Source organism: Metopolophium dirhodum, chromosome 4, assembly GCF_019925205.1.
Source record: "Metopolophium dirhodum isolate CAU chromosome 4, ASM1992520v1, whole genome shotgun sequence".
NCBI classification, from domain to species: domain Eukaryota; kingdom Metazoa; phylum Arthropoda; class Insecta; order Hemiptera; family Aphididae; genus Metopolophium; species Metopolophium dirhodum.
In genome coordinates, this window is record NC_083563.1 from 36,501,551 (window position 1) to 36,524,961 (window position 23,411).

The window sequence follows — 23,411 nt, forward strand, 5'->3', positions numbered from 1 at the left end:
ATTCCGCCGGTCGGCAATTTGATAATTCATTATTTGAGTATCATAGCTAACAATATGGAATTCTATACACACAAGGTATACATTTAAGTATGGAATTTCAATTATGTTTTTCTCAAAAACCAAATATACTTTGCGTTTTATAGTCATATTCGTATTAATAATCATTTATATAATTACTCTACATAGATACGTATACAGAAACAAATTGAGTTAAAGAACGATTATTTTAACATAATGCATCTTAATAAGTTTGAATAATTAATAATGATTATAATTTTAAATTAGCCTAATTTTATATTGGGGTTTGTTTTCGTTTTTAATAATTAACAGTTTTTTACATACCTATGTATGAAATCATATGAATTCTTTAGGTATATCCTAAAATAGTAGATACCTACCTAAATTGTGAAAATTCTTTTATTTTTGTATTGGATTCATTTAGTATGCTATCAACGTAGCTATGAATTATTAAATGGCGTTTGATGAGGTCGGTGGTTGTATTCAGACGAAGGAGAAAAGGCGACTATAGGTAGCAAATGTTCGTAAGCTAATCATTTTGAAATCAATAATGGTTGTAAATGCAACGAAACCCAATTGTTTGTAAATTATTAATCGTAATAAATATGGTACGTATACTACTAGGACCATGCTATAGTACTTGGACTATTTTAAAATAAACAGTGTTGTAAAAACCTAGAGTTATGAACTTAAAGCGATTAAAACGTTTACTTAGTTGTCGCATTCTACTATATCGGGTATTAAGGCAGGGGTAAAGCGTCGTCATCACAGCTTTCATCAACAAATTCGACCGAATATACACTAAATAAAAAAAGAGAGAGAAAAAGAGTAAAAAAAAAAGCGTTTTGACGGGAGTTGGGGAGAGGCGGCCAGTGACGTAGTGAGTGATGTTTTTACAACGGGCATGGCAAAACGTTTAGTACCTAAACCCACAGGGTTCGGACAAGTGCACCCGTTTAGACCTTTTATATTATTAATGTTCACCACGCCACTGGCGGTGGTGGTGATGGTGGGGAGTAATGCAAATGTATAATAATATACCACTGATGTGTGTCTATAACTGGTGTGGTATAAATAAAAATTAGGTACAGGTATATAAGGTTTTGTGGCGATATAATGCGGTTACTTAATAGTATAATGTGCGTGACGACGCGTGTCGTTGCCGAGTAAAGAAAAAAAATTGAAAAAATGGGAGGGAAAAAAGTAATGACAACAGCTCCTAACGCGTTTTATCGTATTACTGTTATTATCCAACCTGTCGGAATTGTCTGATCGCGCCATTTATCCGCAGGGAGTCGGCCGCGATCATGGCTATATTGTCGGCCGGGTCGCGGAGCTGTCGCAGCGACGAGCTGGGCTGATGGTGAATGTTGTGGCAACAGTGGCCAGAGCACATTGACGCGTTGCCGGTGGCCTCGGGCTGCGAGCTCTGCCTGATGATCCGTGAGCTGGGCGACGTGGTGAGCAGGACGGGCGGCGGCGGTGACAGTCCGTATGCGGATCCGACGCCGCCGCCGCCGATCGAGCCGCAACCGCCGACGCCGTAACCGTACCCGTAACCGACCGCCGAGCAACCGGCGGCGCCGGCCATTCCGCCGACACCGCTGCCGCCCGCCCCGCCGACGCCGCCGCCTACCGAGCCGCAACCGCCACGGACGCTCTCGCGGGACACCGACCGTGAAATGCAGTGGCTTTTGCGTCGCAGGCACTGGCACCGGGACACCGCCAAGTACCGGCAGTGCAGCTCGATGTCAGGCACCGACCTCGCCGCCGCGCCGCCGTCGTTGGGCGGCCCGCTGTCGTCGCTACTGCCGAGCGTCGGCGTGGCGTTCCGCAGGTCACGGTAGTGGTGCGGGATCAGCGACGTGGTGCAGTCCTGTCGGGTCAGCACGGGCTTCCCGGACGATGTGGAAGTGCCGGAAGCTGCGGCTGTGGCGGCCGAGGAAGAGGTCGCGGCCGCCACCGACGAGGACCGGACGACCGGCGGCGGGCTCTTGACCAGCAGCGATGCGGTCTCCTCGCTGCTCCCGTAACTGCAGTTCGGCGCCGTCTCGGAGGACATGGTCCGTCCACGCTTCTCGCCGCTCTCCACCCACGTCTGATCACCTGAAATCATTACCGTCGTGGCGATCGTTAGACAACGTGTGTATACAGTGAAAGTGATAATAAAGTGATATTTAATAATGTATCGTAACACTTGGTATGTTTCGCAAACATTTCACGCCTTATCCACCACCCCCCCCCCCCCCACGGACACGATATTATCATTGTTATTATTGTGCACTTGGTACCCCCCAACGGTTATTATAGGTTGTATCATTCAACGTTGTTTATTGCGATAAGCAGAGAGAAAAAAGCATAACGTGCAGCGACAACACAGCAATAGAGCAGAAGCAGCGTGAAACAACCAGCAGAGCTTCAAACCGAAAAGATCGTTTTTTGGTTGACTGTTAATTGTTTTCATTTTATATTATTGTTTTCGGTATAAAAAGTTGGCTAGTATAATATATTGTTCTTATATTTAATGGTTTTTTAAAACCGGTTTAATTGTTATTTTATAAAAAAAAAACAATATTAACTTGCTATTTTTTTTATATATATATTATGTATACCTAGTAAACAAAGTATTAAAATTAATTCTGGTTGAGTATTTTATTTTTATGCAATAAAATAATAAATTATCGGTTCATTTTAAATTATACATTTCCCTAAAATTCTAGAAAGTGGTTTTAAACGGTTTCCAGTTCTGAAAACAACAAATATGTACGAAAATCGACGTGACTAAATTATCACTATATTTTATAATATAATATTATGAAATCGAGGGCTCGTAAGATCGTGTACAAATATTGAAAAAAAATAGGTTAAATAACTCAAATAAATCTAATTTAATTTTAAAGATTTTTAAAGCCAGTATATAAAATACAAATAATTGCAGTACGTAACATAAGATAGACATCAAGAACTCAATTTAGGATCTTATTTTTTATTTTCATTTTTCAGTTTTTTTTTAAATTCAAGATTATCAGTTATTATTTAAATCACAAGATTCGGGGCGTCAGCATTAGAATTCAGGGTGACTTTAGCAGGACACTTAGTACCCCTTTGATTTGCACCAATGTTTGTAGGTACCTATGTCTTACCTAAGTCTAAATATTCTAAATTTTTTTAAAATAAAGTAAGTTCAACTATAATTCAACACAAACTTTACTTATTCATAAATGTATATCTATTTAATTTGTTCAAGACAAATTTCTTCTAGATTTAATATCAAAAGGGTGTGCAAGTGGGTGTCACTCTCCTGTACAGTAGGTTACACGTGGGTCACTGTTATGGATGGTGTTAAATTTGAATTCAATGATATAATGTCATTGTATAAGAAAACGATTCTGAGCGAAGGCGGTCAGTCAGCGTATGATATTACTAAATATATTTGATGATATTATTGTAAATAAAGTAATTTATATATTACCTATTTATAATATTATTATTTTTATTCGTTGGTATAGTGATAAACTAAAATCCCATTTTTAGTGGTTTTATGTAATTTGTCGGTGGTTTTTCACGTGGCATTAAATAAATATTGAGAAAATCGAAAAATGACCTATCTAAAGTAGCATCTTGATCCAATTTGCTAAAAGATAAGATACTATAATATGTTGAAATCGAAGCACTCCTTCTTGTAGAAATTGTGTATATAGGATAAAAAAAAAAAAAACACCATTGTAAAACCGCTATATCCCTCGCTCCGCTCAGAATCTCAAAAAATGATTTTTTTAAAAGAATACTTAAAATTTTTAATGGTTTTTCAAACGATGTACAAGCTTACATAGATTAACGCAAAATAAATCGTATATTATATGAAAAGTGGGTAAAAAAAAAAACATAAATGACAATATTGTATGTATAAAAAAGCCACTCATTAGACACTTAGCTTGGTTAAAGAAAACTAAATCAAAAGATTACGAAACCAGTTCCTTGTAAGTCTGAGACAAAAATTTGCTAGCGGGAGGAAGAAAGAATATGTCAGTAATTTACGATTAAATTATGGTGGGCTTCTAGAGACTATTATCTATTCTATAAAAAAAACTGCTTGTAAATACTCAAGAGGATTCGATATCGTAATTTTCTGTTTTTGTCTAACACACTCGTGACATAGTATTTTAGACGTGTTTTTTGCCAAACATTCCAATTGATCTATTGAAGCGATAAGAATTCTGAACACAGATTTGAATTTTTCGCCAAGTCTACTTGAAATCAATTTTCCCACATGTTTGATATGATCCCCCAATTTCCTAAAAATGTCATATTAAAAAAAAGTATTTAAAAATTGTCGTATTTTAATTTTTGGAGAAGTTAAAATCAACAAATCAAAAATATGGGAGAGTCGATTTCAATTAGACTTGACGACAAATTAAAATCTGTTTTTAGAATTCTTATCGCTTCATTAGATCGATTGGTGTGATTAGCAAAGAACCAGTCTAAAATCCTATGTTGCGTGTGTGTTAGTCAAAAACAAAAAATCACGGTATCGAATCCCCTTAATTAATCTCCTAAATCGGCCAATAACTTCTAACTTCTAACTTCTAACTCTAAAGTTAGCAAAATTGAATTTCATATATTTTTTAACCGTGGTGTTTTGAGACGGATTACTTATGCATAGAGACTGCATACGACTTAGCGCATTAGATAAATTTACAATTTCAAGAAATTTTGACTAGCATTGATAAAAATAATACCGTCGAGGCCCGGCTCTGCATGTAAACGCTTAGCCAATCACGTGCCACGGTCGACCGTTTTAGACCACAATCCACCCCCGCTATCTTTCCATTACACCCTTACCAATGTTCGAGATAATAAACGCCACTTTTATTGCACTGCCAGCATTATTATAACAACTTTTATGTATAATAATAATGTATGGAAATAGCACCCTGGACCGGCTCAGACGATGATCGGTCCCTCCGCAATCGTGTTGCATATTATAATATAGGAATATTATGCACGGAGGTTGTTATTATTATTGTTATTACCGTAACTCTGTGCACGTTTACCACCGACGATGGTTCCGATCGGCCTCAAGCGATGGTATAAGAATTCGTTTTTATATTTTATACATTTCATATAACCAGGTAGGTATAACTCCTGACAATTTTATTTTCGCATCGTCCTATTATAATTTATAGTAGGTAGGTACCTATAATTTATTAATCCATTTGGAGATGGTACGCTTAATATAAATCACAGGGGCGCATGCAGAACAATAACATATGTTGGGGTATGTTTTTGAATAGAGGTATAAATGATTAGTACTTTTTTTTTGAAAATCAATCTTCTTATTATGACCATCTTTTTTATAAATTAATTGAAACACTTTGGCGGTGTTTGGAACGTGTTTTACTTCTGTTTTAATATTATAAAATTAACGACAATATAAATTATCATCCACCGACGTCATTGAATGTATAGCTATAGTTATATTACCTATTTAAATTATTTTTTGTAACGTTGAGTCTTTCTTATAAACATTCTTTTTTTTTTATAAATTACTAAGCTCTCTGCTTGCAGAAGTTCTTTTTTATAATAACATGTAGAAATATAAATTCACGTAATATTTTTTTATATAAATAAACATGAAAACAGAGGGCATTCAACTCTGTATACTTTATTTTTCTGATACAAGGGTTACCTACTCAACGACATTTGAATGAAAACGACGACCGCACCGGAAAACCGGAAATATCGGTAGTTTTATCACGAGGGTGAATCGGTCCAATTTAGTTCCGCCTAGATTCCATTCTCCAATTATATAACTGAAATATGGTATAGAGATGATAATATTATATAATACCTAACAGCGGTTGCCAACGAACTTTTCACTGAAGTACACTTTGGTGTCTAAGGTGAAATCTTAATACATATTATATTAATCCATTTCCCCGATTAAAGGTTCTAACGTTTAAGTTGATGTATAGACATTCGTAATATTGTTTTACATTTTGGCACCACTCAAATGTGAACACATTGCCTATAATTTTTATGTTAATCCGTTGTGAATAATTACAAATAATATATTTTGAACTGTGAAATGTTAGTTTTGATCAATAGTTTCCTAACAGTAAAAATGGTGTAACGATATGGAAAATTATTTATTTATTACATTTTATGCACGATTTAAAAATCCTGTAACTTTCAAACCCATTTTTAATCTTCTAATAAATTAATTTTTACGGTAATATTCTATAATAACTATTAGAACCATTACAACATTGTAATAATGATATTGTATTAATACATTATTTTTTGTTGGACATTGTTGATAAACTAAATAAAAAAATCTACATCACAATTGTTATATAGGCAGTAAATTACGTTTTAAAAATAAAATATAAAAATTTTAGTTTTATATAATTTAAATGAACAGTATTCATAAAAAATTTATAGCATTCATAATGTGAATGAAATATGAAATGATAAAATAACGAATTGTATGCAGAATAATAAAATAAAATTGTTCATTTTTAGTATTGAACACGCGAAAACAATTAAAATTTGTATAGCGTTTCTACATACCTACTTTCTGATATCCATTACAGTTTTATATCTTACATATTTAACATGTTGCGTGTAAATTAATTATAATAATAATAATAGCGTATTATGTAAAAATATAAATTTATTCTAAAACGGTGTTTAAAGAATAGTTTATTTTATTTTTATATTTTTTTAATTAGATAATAAACAAAATATGTTAATTTTCTACTATCTTATGTAACTAAGTGTATAATTTGTATTATGTTTGAAGAATTATTTTATTTTTTTTTGGAACAAAACTTAGAACTAAATTAGATACCAACTGCGAACCCACTTTAGATTTTCAGTTTAGTGTCCATGTTATTCCATCATATAATACATGCTATAAGCAGTTTAACCACATTTAGAACTTACAATATTCACGTTTTAATGCTATACTATATGGGTTATATGGTTGCTATTGATCAAAAATACTAATCTCTGGAAAATATGCCATGCCACTGCTCACAAACACAATTAATTATCAAGTGTATTTGTTAAGAAAGAATAATCAAAAGATTTAACAATATGTCTCATGATATATTATATCTAACCTTTTTATTTGGCTAAAGTATATTATTTAATTAACAAATGTTTGTTTATTTAAAAAAATATATTTTTTTAGTCTTCACACTTCGTATAATATACCGTCAAATATTAATTCATTAATAGTTGTAGGTATATATTATAGTATATAGACTCGTATATTAACGATTATTGCTATTAAAGGTTTAATAATGAGTGTAAAAATCTATAAAATTTTATTTAAAATATTATGATGATAATTTATATTTTATTGCTAGATAAGATTAAACTGTCAGATGGATGATTTTTTTCAATTTAGTAGTTCACAATTGATGATATGAAAGTGTATTTTTTATTTGGTTCAAATATTATAAATGGTCAGACAACTTTGTTTTTGATTAGTATTAAATATTTTCAAACATTTGGCAAAAAAATAAAAATAAATGTTATAAACGCTTTCCGTGTTATTATAATTAACTGAGTTATTTGTTAAACGAAACTAATCAAAATGTTAATTTACGTACATTTGTTGTACTAACCTGTTCAATTACTGAATTCCAATAAAAAATCTTATCGAAAATGATAAAATGGATCATCTTTAAAAACTGTATTGTAACAATTAAATGTATCTTAAAGAAATATGCATATTACCTAGAATAAACACATCGAGTATTCATTTTGATGGAATACCTATATAAAATTGTAGCTTTTATATTTGATCTGAAACATAACACTTCAAGAACTTCTAGTTTACGATGCTCGGGTAAGAAAAACATTCTGTGGTACAACAGAGCGTGTCGTAATTTCTAAAAGAAATATATTATATTTGAGTTTTATTTATGGCACAAATTATAGGTACTTATAGGAGTTCCTATAATTTAATTTGAAACATTTTGAAACAACTTATGAAATTCTGTTTCCAATTGTATCATTAATAGGTATAGTATACAAACACGGGTAGGTAAATACCTAGAATTTATAATTTATTGACAATGGATTGTAACGCCAGTCTTGTGTCCATGATGGCTAAATTAGGTGCACGATTGTTCAAATAAAATTTAAATAATTAAAACGTGACGTTGGAATCGTGACGTGATACATTTTTCATAATGTTTCGTTATTTTGTAAACCAAAGGAAATATTAATAATCATCATCAAATTTACAAGAGAGACATTGCATAGGACTAATGAAACATTGTGACCATTCTACGATAATGTTTATTCAGACTTATCCTGTGGTTATACTTTGAATACTGTGTATAAAATAGACATCTGTACTGTGTAAATAAATGGCCACACAATCGATCATATCGAAAACTTTAATATATTTTCAAGAGTACCTTGATCCTTTTGAATGTAATCAATAGAAGGCCAAGGCAAACAGAAATTTACTTTTAAAACTTTTGATGAATAAGAGTTTCAGTCAATATAATATGAAAAAACTTCAGAGTATTTTTGATTAAACATAATATTAAACCAAGTCGATGAAGATATATTATTAGGAACGCGATATGAAAGATATAAAAAAGGAACATGAAAGTTTCGTAACACGGGTAAAGAATAAAGTATATTTTACCAACATACTTGTGTCTGCAAATCGAAAAGTATTCAATATAATATAAAAAAAAAAATAATAATAAAACATTTAAAAAAATATACTTTTTAACAGTTATGCAACTTTGATATTTTTTATATAAAATCATCTTATAATAATATACAATTACAAATGAATACAACAAATATAGTAAACTATTTTGAGTTTGTTTCATAGAAATGTGGCGTTAAGTTCTAGTTCGTTATCAATTTCGTATATTATCAAAATATAATCCGTGATTCATATCAAGATGAATAAGTAAAATTACAAGAAACATACGTACAAGGTACAAGGGACGCATATATTGTATTTAATTAACAGAGAAATACTATTGTATTTTATAATTAAACTTAAAATGGTATTCATTATACAGTGTAGGTATCAGATTGTATGTTCGATAAAAAAATTTGTTTATTTATTCTTCTAAATTATTATTATTTATAATATGCTTTCACCCGAAGATATAATTTTCAGAGTACCTACCTACAGATAAGTAGACGCACGCATATTTTTCATATTTAGTAAGATTTAATTTTATAAAAAATATGTATAAAAACTCAACTATTAACCAACTACTTATAAACACAAACTGATTTTTATTTTTACCAACTTACAGCTATCCATACATTTGTTGTCTCCGTCTTACACACGCACGACATGACAAATTGTCGTTCACTAGTTTCAATAGTGTGCTGTTAGTTTTGATACTTGAGTGAATTGACCTATTATAAAACTTTTAGGTGAGACAATTATCTGTGCTTAAGCGTTTCCGATTTTTTGAAATTTTCATTTTCGAGCAAGATATGGGTATGTGAAATATCAAAAATTAGAAATGGTCATAGCTCGCTTAAAAATTAAAATATCGAAAATATTCAACGCTTAAGCACAGATAATATTATCATCCAAAAAAAATTATAATAGGTCAAATCACTCTAATATCAAAACTAACAGCACACTATAGGTAGCATTCTCTTAAGACATAATATTATATTATTTTAAATTATCTCAATAAAATCAATTTGGAATATTCATCAATAGAGTTATTTTTAATTCATGTGTAAGATACATTTGTTCTTAAAATCTAAATAATTGTAATGTAAAAAAAAATCACACTTAAATCCATGATTTAAAGTTTAAATATAAATATAACTTATAAATATATAATTCACCAAGCATGTTTCATCCCCCTTTTTCCTTTAATAATAAGTTTATTCAAATTCTGATTTTTGGAATGTTTAAATATACTCATAGGTAAACTATATTATTTTCAAATTCTTGTATTTTATGTACTATACTTATTGAGTGTCATGTGACTATTAAATAACGATAAAAAAAAAAAAATCGATAGGACATTTGAAAATATTGAAGTTAAGTTCATGATTACTCGTTAACATAATTTCAAACTAATTAATATACAAATTAAATGTTATTAATACCTTAATTCAACGAAAAATTAGTTAAAAAATACTTTACTACTCAACAAAGTTTAAAAATATTAGCCATTATATTATATGTACGCATGCTACCCCTATATTATACACGATAGATAATAATAAACATACACATATTATAAATGAAATTAAAGTTAATAGACATACATTAAACATTTCAAAGCGAAAATCTATAAATACATTTATTAGAATATGTCTGAATGAAATTAATCTATTAAATACTATTATCGTTTGTTTTGGCCCATATTATAATATACATCCTCTATTCGTATTACATTTTAATGCAGTTACCTTTTTTAACACTATCACTTAAATATTACTACAAATAATTTTTTTTTGTTTTTAATTTTGATAACTTTATTTCCTTAACTTCTTTCCCTTGTGGTTTTCGTTTGGGTAAAATATTAATACAATGTTTGTAGGCATCGCGTGCTTTGAATCATTAACTGGGAGTGGGTCATATACAAACGATGATATAGCACGCAAACATGACTTTTGTTTTATGTTCGATTGACAGAATTTCACGTTAAAAAATGCAGTTATACCTAATATGATAACAAGACTAGATTTAAAACTAATGGGAATCCATTGTGTGATAAAAATAAAATTACCCAGCAGATGAACATCGGTTAATCAAATTTAATTTACATCAAAATGTATTGAATTTGTTTATCAAAAATAATACACTTGGTAGTTATTTTTTCAACGTCAATTATTAAATTCTAAAATAATATTTTTCTTAGGTTTTTCTGATTTTAATTCTTAAACATAAACTTGTTAAGTTTTTTGTAAGAGATGATTAATTATTTGTTTATATAAAATGTAACTTAATTACACAAATATTAAAATTGACCATTTTTAGATTTCAAGCAGTCAAATTTTAACGAAATAATAAATAATAATATGTCAAACGTATAATAACGATTTAATCTCAAACCATTTTTGTAATTTTGTTACTATTCAAAATAAATTAATCGTAGAAACTTGGAACAGTCTATTAATTATTACTTAATTTATCATTTTCTATAAACAATGAACAAATATTTAAACTTATTTTAAGCTGTTTTTAGTTATTTGGAACTGTCGAATGCTTTTAGTTCTTAACATAGATGTTTTTAGGCAGGGTACTTATTTTTTTTTCCAACCGATTTTCGCGAGGCCAATTTTCGTAACGTTTTGTTTATTTCTATAGAAACAAAAATCAACAACAAGAACAAAAACAATTAAATTAAATTAAATTCATAAAAAAATATAGCATGCTACTATATATTTTTCCGCTGCACTATATCTAAAAACAAATCGATGATTCTTAAATTTTCCTTGCAGAGGAAAAATATCTAGTAGCGTGCTACTTATAATACAAATACGAACGACATTTTTTCAATAAATGTTGGTACAAATGTTATGCTCACTAAAAACCTTAACCATTTTAAACGAAATTCTTCTTACGTTTTACTTATAGTAGTAACTATACAAATATCGAAAATAGAAACAGTTTCTATTAATTTTTTAATGAGTTTGAAGATTAAATTATGATAACATTTGTAAAATTAGAAGACATTTTAACTTCACACTTTGTCAAAATGGGAAATACTTAAAGAAATATTCGGTTTGTTATTATTATTTTTTTTAAATTATATTGTTTCATTAATTTGAATATTAAATTAAATTAATTAATCCATTTCTTTATAAATTAAATTTATGGTTGCTTGCTTTCTAAATAATGACGGTGATATAATGCTGGTGACAAATTTACACCAAAGACCTTCGTTTAAATGGTTTATAATTTGAATGGTCGATGTAATATCAAATATTAACGGGGTTTTTTTTTAAACCTAAATTTAATTTCACATTCTACTTCTGAGTTGTGAACAGCAAGTGATTATGATACCTTTGAAAATAAGAACATGACATATTTCACGGGATGAAGAATCTTTGATATTTTTAAAAATAATTTATTATTGTATTTTGTATAATATTAAAATTTTACATTATTACATAATTTTATTTGTAAATTGACTCGATGTTTTTTTCATATTTTTTAATACGCCCATTGACTTTTAAACATATTATAACCTAAAACAGAACAGTTGAAGGTGATATTAGGAATTTTGGCATTCATGCACTCATTCAATGACGTTTTTCTATAGTGTCATATTATTGTGTTATGGGTAAAATCTTTTATGAGTTTGTAATAAAAAAAAAATGAATATGTGCATGTATTTCATACTCCAATATTAATTTTAGTGTATTGGTTTAAAATAAAAATTAGCATACAAAATTATTATATAAATTATATTAGACAAAATTTCGTAATAACCTAAGATTTTATTGACACTATTTGAACATATTTCATATTTTACACTACCGACCCATAGTCTATACCATTATGTTTCTTGTTACTTGAAGGAATTCTAAAAACTGTTTAAAATAATTTCAAAACGAGCGATGACAGATTTTCGTGAAAACAAAATAGAGTAGTGATACATTTTTCTGAGGTTCTATAAAAAATAAGTTTTGGATGAGTTTTGTATACAAAGGAAATTTTTAAATTAACTATACACGAATACAATTATTATTAAGGGCATAAATATTATCATTTGGAGAAAAGAATCACAAGCGACAGGCTGCATAGATAGCATATTTCAATAATTACATTTTTTTTAAAAATAATTTTCTGCTTTATGTGATCAATACCGATACAGTAAATTGTAATAGTGTAAAAACGTATCTTATCATTATTTTTGAATTTAAAATTTTAACTTTCGCTAAATTTAGTTGACTGATACTTCATTATGAATTGAGTATAGGTAACTTAAATATAAAATAAAAATTTACGGTATGGAATAAATTATTATTATTTATATGTATGGCTTTAAATGAATCAACTGTATCACAATTATAACGTCTTTTATTTTAGTGATATACATAACATAAATAATGCAATGGTTATCAACAGATTTTAAATAGTGACAAAAATAATTATTGATTACGTTAGAAATAACAAATATAAATTCCATCGGTAAATGATGATCAATTTTATTTGGACTAGTGAGTGCGCCACGACGGTTTTTGGATTTGACTATACTATAAAAGCAGGATGTAGGTGCGTAATTTTATTTCGTTTATATAGTTTTGAGTTTTCCTACCGAAGGTATACAATATATATAATATTAAATAGACAGTGTACTCAAAATAAAGAACTATAGGTATCACATTATTTGCAATACCGTTAATGCCTATATGTAGTGGAGTATTATATTAAACTGTTTCAATTGTTCAACTCTGACGGGTGCTCTTAACGCTCAGGAAAAATAACGGCTTCAGAATAATATAGCGCATGCTTTCAAACTAATAATAAAAACTTATTGACTATTGAGTTTTCCTCTCCCGAGGCCACGTGAGTTGAAATTCTAGAAACTTTTATCATGACCGTTTGTTTGTAACCCTTAAGATTTTAAGGTTCGTTATTAAAAGTTAATACCTAGTTATAATATTGATATTAACGGTTGACATGTACATACAATAAATAATTTATTGTGCATGTTATTTATTTTATGCGTAGGTATAGGTACGCTGACCATTTTACACAACAAATAACCTAACCAATATCACCGTTAACAGTTCAACAATAATACGAAGTATCTGATGTGTTAGGTCTAGAAAAAATATAGGTGCGACAAAAATATTTTGAATCAGCCTTGTTGCATATTTTTTTTGTAAGCACATTTTCTGTCTATTTTTTCTAACTTTCTTGTCAAATCTTGTAAATATATAAAGCTTAAATAGTTAAGTAGATGATAATTTATTATGTCTTGTATACTATATTATTATGCGATAAGGTGAACATTTCCGTCCATCATACCAATCGTGACAAAACAAAAGGAATAATTGTCCTTTTGTTTTGTCACGATTATGTCATGATTCAAAACGTAACGTTATTGCTGAGAAATGTATATTTCTATTTAACGTAATGAGGTCTAAGTAGTGAGTCTACCAATATCGTTTGGTTAGTTAAATACCATCGTACTCTGAAGTCGTATTTTAAATAAAAATATTAAATCTAAAAATAACTATAAAAAAGTTATTATAACATAAATATTTTTATAGTTGATTCAATACTGTTGGATTTATGTAAGAATTTTGTTCTCGCTTTCAATTCCATATAAGTTTGTTAATAATACAGCTCTATTCCATCGAAGCTGATCAGTTAACTGTACTGAATCAGTAGACCAGATTATACGATGGGTAAACTTGTACCTCGCCCAATAACTACACTTTTTTTTAACAATATTATCGTTCACTGTGTGCCTATTTTTATTCATTATTTTTAATTACATTTTTTCGGTTCAAATTAATGGTGCTGTAAATTCAATTAATATTCTAATTATTCTCAATATGAAGTTTTTTTTATTAAAATGTTGTAAATCTACTTCAGCCCGATCAGGCATATTATACGCGTACGATGTGTTCCTATTAATATTTTCTTTTTGTCCAATCGTAAATATACAATTAATTACTCTAGTTTTTCTTCATGTCGTAAAGTGTATTACAGTTAACAATTTTAATTTTGAAATACAGTTGAAAATATGTTATACAACTGTGTATTTCTGGATATGTTTAAAATTTAGTTATATCTTATATAATATGTTTAATCATAAACATCTCTGAAAAGAGAAAATAATATAACATTGCTTAGTACTTGCTAGTTGCCACTTTAGTTCTCGCCAAACAACTTGAAAATCAGAAGATACCATTGTTAGCTAGAGGCATTTAATATGAACATTACGCCAAAATCTCATGAGTATATATGTTAAATATATGCGATATATATTACGCACCATTAATTCACCACCAACCCATCGTATGTATGATTTTCTTCTACTTATAAATCGCCATGACCAGCTAAATCGACCCAAGTTATCAAATTCGGAAAAATATAATAATTTTAAATGAAATTATTTTTGTATTAATACGTCATCAATGAATTGACATTCAAGAGCGTTGTTTTGTGGTTGAAATTTATTGATTTTGAATCATGGCTATAAAAGACAGAAGTAGGAAAAAATAATGTGTCCTGTCATATGTTCAAAGAACCACATGCGTGTTTTTCGATTACTCGTCAGAGCGTATTTATTTAATGCATTTTGGCTTCCTCTTTTGGTATTTTTTCTTTTTTTTCTTTCTTTAAAGTTAAAGACTAGAAAGATATAAACGATGTCCATTATTGTGGAGCCGAAATAGGTAATGATTGATGAAAAGGTAATTCTATGAATTATTATGATGTTGTACATTTTCAAGCGTCTAATGAACAACGCTTACCAACAATATTTTAATGACTTTTGTCTTTTTGTATTTTTCCATCAGTTCATTAAATAATCAAGATACCAAATATTGTTAGAACCTTTGCTCTGTTTTATTTATAAGCGCCAGAAATTATGATAATAATTACTAAAAATAAACGTCACAATTTACATTTTACATAGATTGGTGGGTAATGAAGTGTTGGACAATTTTCTGATAAACACTAAACTGGAATTAATTGTATACCAGATTTAATTACAAAATTTACATACTTTATTAGAGAACAAAAACGTATTATTATATTTTTTTAAGAATAAACTATATCAATTTAATTTTGTCATAATTTATGGATTTTAATGATTTAAAGATATTTAAATTTATTTTTTATTTTTATTATAATAAGTATTTTGTACTTATATAATAAATATAATTACAATATAGTTTCCTAGGCGTCCACAATAGAGGACTATAAATAAAATAAAATAAAAAAATAAATAGTTAAATATACGATATATGTATACCCACATAAATATTTAATGATATAATATTCCATAGGCTATTATACTTGCTTATTAATGGTAGTTAATCAATATTTAGTATGTCCCCATGTATAATGTGTAATATAATTATGATGAATTATATAATATGAAACCCGTACAAACTTGTGAAGCAAGTCCTAGAGGTAAGGTTCCTAAAAACACAACGTTAAGCAAAAAAACGGAAAGTGGTACACTTTTTACACGCACTTAATTGGAACGTGTTCCTGTCAATAAGTAACACAGTGAAATATTATACGTAATAAATAATACCTAGCATATATAATATGATCGCGACCCCCCCCCCCCCCCCTCTCCTACCCGGATTATAACAGGTGTCGACCGCATGAAGGGGTTGAAACGCCTGAGTGGTGCGTAGTTGCACATAGTATCTATTTATTAAAGATAGGCACAGTGTATTATAGATAGCCATTGAGTGCGGCGACCGACGATTGCAGACCACCCACGGACCCAGGTCACACCACATCCAAGGAGTCGTACCTACCTCCACCCTCGACCTCGAGAAATACGTTGGCCATCTAGATGACGACTTACGTCAATCTGGTAAGCCGCGTACCTACGTATGATATGGATGCCAAGAAAATCAATTACGGCAAAATCTAAAAAAAACTTTTGGATTCTGTAATAGTTGTACATGCACTACACTCTAGCAAGATGACAAAAATTGAATTACAAACTGATATTAAAAATGAAATTGTACTGAAACTGTCTTACTGTTAAACGGAACACAGGGATTTTAAATTCTACGACGTAGTATAGCGAAACAACGTTTAACGAAGGACCTTAGTCTAGGACTACTATAGTCTATAATCTATAGGTACTTACATTACTTACATTTAATGTATATTCTGTATTATCGGCTTAGAGATTTGTATTGAGTTTAATTCAATTAAACTTAATTAAATAATGTACTTTAAAACTACTGGCATGATATTTGTTAATTACTTTCTAGCTAATAATCTCTTATATCAATCGTGTACTGCCGAAAAAATCACAGGTAAGTTCACAATAATTTACAAATTTTTAATCAACTCGTAATTATAATTATGGTGTATTATATAGGTGGAAAGTTTGATCAAAACTTCAGGTAAAGTTGAAACTGATGTTGAACTTTTTCAATATTTTAAGTATAATTCTTATGATAAGGGTTCCAAACTACGTTCTATACTGTAGTATCTTAGATGGGTCTGACAAAATAATTGTTTAAAAAGGATAATTATGTTTGTGAACTTGGAAGTATGGAGGAACATACTGAGACATACGAGACGTCATACGAAACCAATAAGACGGGACAATTTCAGGAATCAGGATTATAAATTGAATATGATCATTAACAGTAAATAATTACATACATTTACACATAGGTCACGTAGAGAGGACACTCTAAGGGCCCGTTTTACAATCATAGTTTAAACCTCGGTTACGCCTAACCCACTGATTTTACCAGCCGAATTCGGTGGTTTAACCTTAGTTTAACGATTGTAAAACGGGCCCCAAGTAGCGCAGACTGCAGAGTCATTGATTAAATAGTCAAAAAATATAGAGCTGAAGACTAGATGTCTATAAATACGAGAAACAAATAAATAATTTTACATTTGCTGACATTAAAAGGAAGGCCATTATTTGTTGTAAACCAGCTAACAAAGGCATTAAGAACGTTTAAAGCTTACACGGTCTCTTGCAGATTCAACCTGCATATAGAGTGATAGTCATCCCGCATCTGCGAATAAACTAACATTAGCCAATTTGACTGAAAACTTGATGCCATTAATGAATAAAATAAAGAATAACAGATAAATATTACCACCAAGGGGAACCCCGGATGTAATAGAAACTTCTCTAGATGTATTTTAATACTGTAATATTTCCGTACAGTCTTCGTTTTTACTTGTTGGTAACGCCCAATCGGATCGTCGTTAATCCAAGGGAGAACAGGTCCTCAATGCATAATAATTAACATTTCTCAAGTTTTTGAATCATAAAAAAAATTACAAATATAATTTAATGATTAATCGTTGTTATACGTATAAGTATATTGTGTCATTAAAATTTGAATATATTATGTTCAGAAGAAAATGTAAGTGGCATTACGTTCAACTAGTTTCCAAAATATCAGTAAAATAAAACCTTATGAGGAATCTTGTATTAAATTGTAAAATCTAAGGTATTAAAATTAATGAACTTTTAATTAAAAATTAATCTAAAATTATTCGTGATTTTCATAAATTTAATCAAAACGTGTAACCTATTGTATTACATTTTCAATATTTTTGACTTATGTTAAAAAAAATATACACATCATTGTTTATCAAGAACCTAAAATGTACAAGTTCAACAGAAACATTTATACTTAGCATTATGAAAAATACTTCATTTAATTCTTAATTTGTAATTAATTTTAAAATACAAACGATTAAATAATTTACGTAGCACTTACTGTAATACAATTTTTCAGAAAAATACAAGATATTAGAACATCATTAGATTTTTACTCTTTTGGGAAAACCATATATTACAGTATTAAAGATAAAAATAAAAATTTCAGTATTCAGTCTGATAGTTTTATGTACAAACAATACATTTACTGTGAAATAAAATCACATTAATTAACTATAATCTATAGCTATAGTGTTATAATGTACTGTACGTGAATTATATAGTTGGAAATATATATAATATTTAATATAAATGTTAAATGTACAACTAAAATGTATATTATTATTCCATTTATTATAAATATTTTCATTATAAATTATTTTAACGTGGCTCAAAATATAATTTACCTATTAACTAAGTCAAAATAAAAATACATTATTTCGTTTGTAGTTTTTATTATTATTTTTTAATATACATTTTAATATTAGAATATAGGTCCATTTGAAAAATTATTAATCATATCATGAAATACATATTTTGATGAACGAACATACAAATATTGTGTGTAAACAGTTGTCAAAATTTAAGTTTAACTTAAAATAAGATAAAAAAAAACACTGAGAATTCTCATTCAACTTTACTAAGCAAAGAACCATTATGTTTCAACTTTCTGATCATTTTTTACCCCGGGCCAATGACGATGACAAGAGCCGACTTTTCAAATTAAGGATCCAAAACTTTTGTAATCAATATTGTTTTTGAGGTGAATGCCATTCTGATATTAAGATATATTCATAAACATATATTTATTATTTTATACATAAATAAATTAATATACGTTACATCGTATTTACAAATTGGATTACTAAGATTAATATGTCTAACTTTTCTATTCAATAATTTTGCTCAAAGGAAAAGACATACTACTGCGTGACGTAGTCGTAAATACAATAATATGTTAATTGTTCATGTCTGATACGACATGTATCAAGTTATTGATTTAAATTGAACATGGATTTTTTTTTTAATAGTTTAATATTATTAGTATGTAGTTATTGATAACATTTATGAAAACATTAAATATCTTGAAACTTTAAATATTAATTATTATTTTAATTAAATTAAATAATTTACACAGATTTGAATTTGAATAAAATTGGTTACGAGTAATGACCTAAAGTTATAGTACATTTATATAATATGTATGTACATCAAATGTTTCAAATTAATGGCAAATAAATGAGAGTATACTGTATTATTTAAAATTGTACTTATTAAGAGGAACCTTAGATTAATGGTATGGGTAATTGTAAATTGTGGTTTATTCGTAGAATAATTTGTAACAATATAAATATTTTGCATCTAACGGAATGATATTTTGTCTAAATCTTACTCTTTTAACTTAACAGCAACACATATTTTAGATTCTGAACAAAGCGATGAATGTATTGATTTTACAATGATGTGTGTTTTTTTTTTCATTTTTTTTTTGTGTCTGTCATCTCTTTTTAAGACGGTAAAAGTGTTTGGATTTCCTTCAACAGTAACTTTTCTGATAGAAAAGTGAGTCTAGTTGGTACTTCGGGGGGGGGGGGGGGGGGATCAAAAGTAAAAATTTCCCAGTAGTTTTCAAAAGCGACGTGAAAAACAAAATAAAAATTAAGGAAAAACGGGAATTTTTACGCAAAATCTGTTTTTGAGAAAATCGATTTTGGTTTTTGGTGAAACTCTAAAACAAATGATCGTAGGGACATGACATTTTGACTGAATATTTATATAAGCATTTTCTATACACCATTACATTTTGACTTATTTTGAGCTGTTTACGGACATTTTCAGTTTCCATTTTTTTTTTTTATGGATGTCAATAAAACTTTATTTGTTGTATAAAAAATCTTGAAAACTTAATACAAGGCTCCTACTACATTGTTACTATGATATTTGAAAAATATTAAAATCCTTAGTCACAGTTTTTATTGATAAGCATTTAAAATTCAAATCTTGACAAAATACGAAAAAATCACGAAAATTAACAGATTATTTTGAGTTGAGAATTCATAAAAATTTTTCTTTTTAGATCTAATATTTGAAAATGTAATACAATATTATAGATAAGTTTGTCTACCTTTATCAAAAAAAAATGTCTACAAGAAAGTCAAATCAAATTTTTAGGAGCATTTGAAATTCATATTTTTACACTATTTGATATCCACTCGATTTCTTATATAACGATTTTCTTATTTTGTTGTAATTAAAAAACAAATGACTGTAGATACTTGAAAATTTCACTGAATGTTTATATAAGCATTTTCTATAAACGATAAAATTTTGAAAATAATTTGATTCTTTTTGAGCTGTTAATGGACATTGTCAGTTTTCAATATTTTTAGTTTTTTTTTCTATAAATATCAATAAAATTTTATTTGTTGGGTAAAAAAGCGGGACAAATGAATGCAAGGCTCCTGATACATTGTTACAATAGCAGTTGAAAAATATTAAAAATACATATGCACAATTTTTTTTTATGAACATTTAAAGTTCAAATTTTGACAAAATTTATCAAATTTAAAATTTAATAATTATTTTGTTGTTAAAAATTTATAAAATGTTCAACTTTTATAGCTAAGGATTGAAAATTTAAAACAATGCTCCACGTAAATAGGTTATATATGAATTACTTTATTGACAATGATGTCATCAATTATACTTGGTAATATCATAGGCTGACCGACTGTTTTCGCTCAGAATCGTTTTTCTTATACAATGATAGGTATTATAATATTGAATTCAAATTTAACAGCATCCATTACAGTGACCCACTTGTAACCTACTGTACAGCGGAGCGACATCCACTTACCCACCTTTTTTTCTATTTAACATGCGATTATTTATTTTTATTTTCAATGCAAAGTCAGAAATGAAAAGGCGTACACGAATGTTTGAAAAAGAAAACTGAAAATATATTATGCACGAGGAAACTAATGTAAACAAATTATTCGCATAATATAAAGTTCTTCGAATAGCAAATAACAACGTCAAATAAATTATACGCCAATCCAAAAAAAGCTTTTATTATGATTCTCTGCTTATATAAAACCAAACGTCATAACTAGTATTTTCATTTATAGGGTTTATTTATTTTGCTATATTTTGTAATAATTACTTATATTCTTCTACCCATTATAGTAGGTAATCATATGCTATAGGTACATTTAATCGTTAATAACGGCTTATATCATTCTTCAATGTATTACGTAATATTTAAAGTACCTATCTATTATAGTGTAATGTTTTAAAAATGTAATGTGATTATGTAGATATTTTGATATTTGTATGACTGTGTTTAATGTTTATGTGACTGGGTTATCTTAGTAATTCAAGTCGTAGTTATTATAAATCTTAAAAATTACAACAAAAAAAATTCAAGTTAACCAATAACGCACCCATAAATACGATTGTAATTTCAATCGTCAATGACGTTGGTTCGGGTCAATCTATCCATTCGTCTCACCAAATCCATTGCAAACTGCAATACACAAATTATTTATTTATTTCATGATGAGTGATTTTGTATATGGTCGAGGCTAGAGGGTATTTTGTTTTATTTTACAAAATTATTTTGACGTGATTTATTATTATCACCGGAGCTTTGAACTTAAATTAATTTAACCAATACATAATTTACCTATATTTTTATATAATATACATTTTAAACTCTACAACAATAAAATAGAAAACTGTCCTAATATGTTTGGGTTAGTGCCTCGGGGTAAAGTGTGACCGTGTCAACAAATAATATTAGATTTATAATTGTTCTGTAGATACATTTATAGTTAGTAAGTACTGTGTGCTGTAGAATAATATTGAGCAAGTGAACTCATTGTTTAGAATATAGTTTATTGCATTATTTTGAAATGATTGACCAGAAAACTCACTTCATTTTCTATAAGTAACACGTTTGGCTTAACTTCAACAAGAATACAAAGTTTTTGTATACTTAGACTGTTTAGATTTCTGTTTAAAAATCTCGATTGATGCTTGTAGTCAGATGGACTATTTACAAAAATGCAACGCAAATAATAGTTTATAAAATTATTTTAATTACCTATTTAAATATTATTATGATTATTAAAATTGTTGTTGTAAAACTTGCCTTTATTAATTACATCATAATACTTTACAGCAAAAATATGATTTTAAATTTTACAATTTATAAACGTTGTTAAACAAGAAAATCAGAAGTTTTAATGAAGGAAATAATATTCACGATACCGGAAAAAATAACATTATAGATAATACTTACTATGTAATAAATTATCTAACGATGGGCTTAAACGATATTTCGTTTACCTACTTAAAATATAATCTATTAAAATATCTACTAGCCCAGCCTTTTTCTGTTGATGTAATGTAAATTATTATAATATTATAAAATAGTTAAATTATAAAACAACAATATATCTGGAACATAATATTTTATGATAATTATAAATTCATACAGATAAAACGAAAAATACTTATATTTTATTTCCATGTTGTTGTATAAGTAATCATAGTATAATATTAAATTGAAAAAATAACTAAAAAAAATTTAAACGTATACCTAAAATTTGAGATTACCTAAATGTGCCACAAAATTTTGTATTTAATAGTAAAATTAAACTTGCAAAATAGTAGGTAAATTAAAAACTCACTTAATCATTTGACAGATGTGAGTAAACAGTGCAGCGTGAGACTCTGTATCTTTTTGTCACATGGTTCTTATATTATAATATCTGTAAAAAAAAATAAATTGAACTATTTAAGTACCATTATATTATTATGTATACATTATCATGTACATTATACGCCATTAATTTAAGAGTTATATTAAATTTTTTTTGCAGTTTGTAACAGATTATATTTAATTATTTTTAGTTGCAGTAAAAATAATATTAGGTATTTTTTTTTTTTATTTAAATATATTCAGTCTGCTTACAAAATAAAAACAATAAGTAATAAGGATAACAAGAG

The 23,411-nt window shown here is 28.5% G+C and overlaps 1 protein-coding gene across 4 annotated transcripts in view; it reads right to left on the reverse strand.

Annotated features, from left to right (window-relative positions):
* The window catches only part of LOC132942492 (small conductance calcium-activated potassium channel protein 2), a 190,392-nt gene extending 167,219 nt beyond the window's left edge, over window positions 1–23,173 (reverse strand). For all 4 annotated transcript variants that reach the window (XM_061010916.1, XM_061010913.1, XM_061010914.1 and 1 more), the window contains exons 1-2: window positions 23,093–23,173; window positions 1,274–2,124 (exon numbers count right to left, since the gene is read on the reverse strand). In XM_061010916.1, coding sequence (XP_060866899.1) covers window positions 1,274–2,080 — 807 coding nt within the window. In that variant the 5' untranslated portion in view covers window positions 2,081–2,124; window positions 23,093–23,173. The remainder of the gene's footprint in view (window positions 1–1,273; window positions 2,125–23,092) is intronic.
* Between the last annotated feature and the right edge of the window lie 238 nt (window positions 23,174–23,411).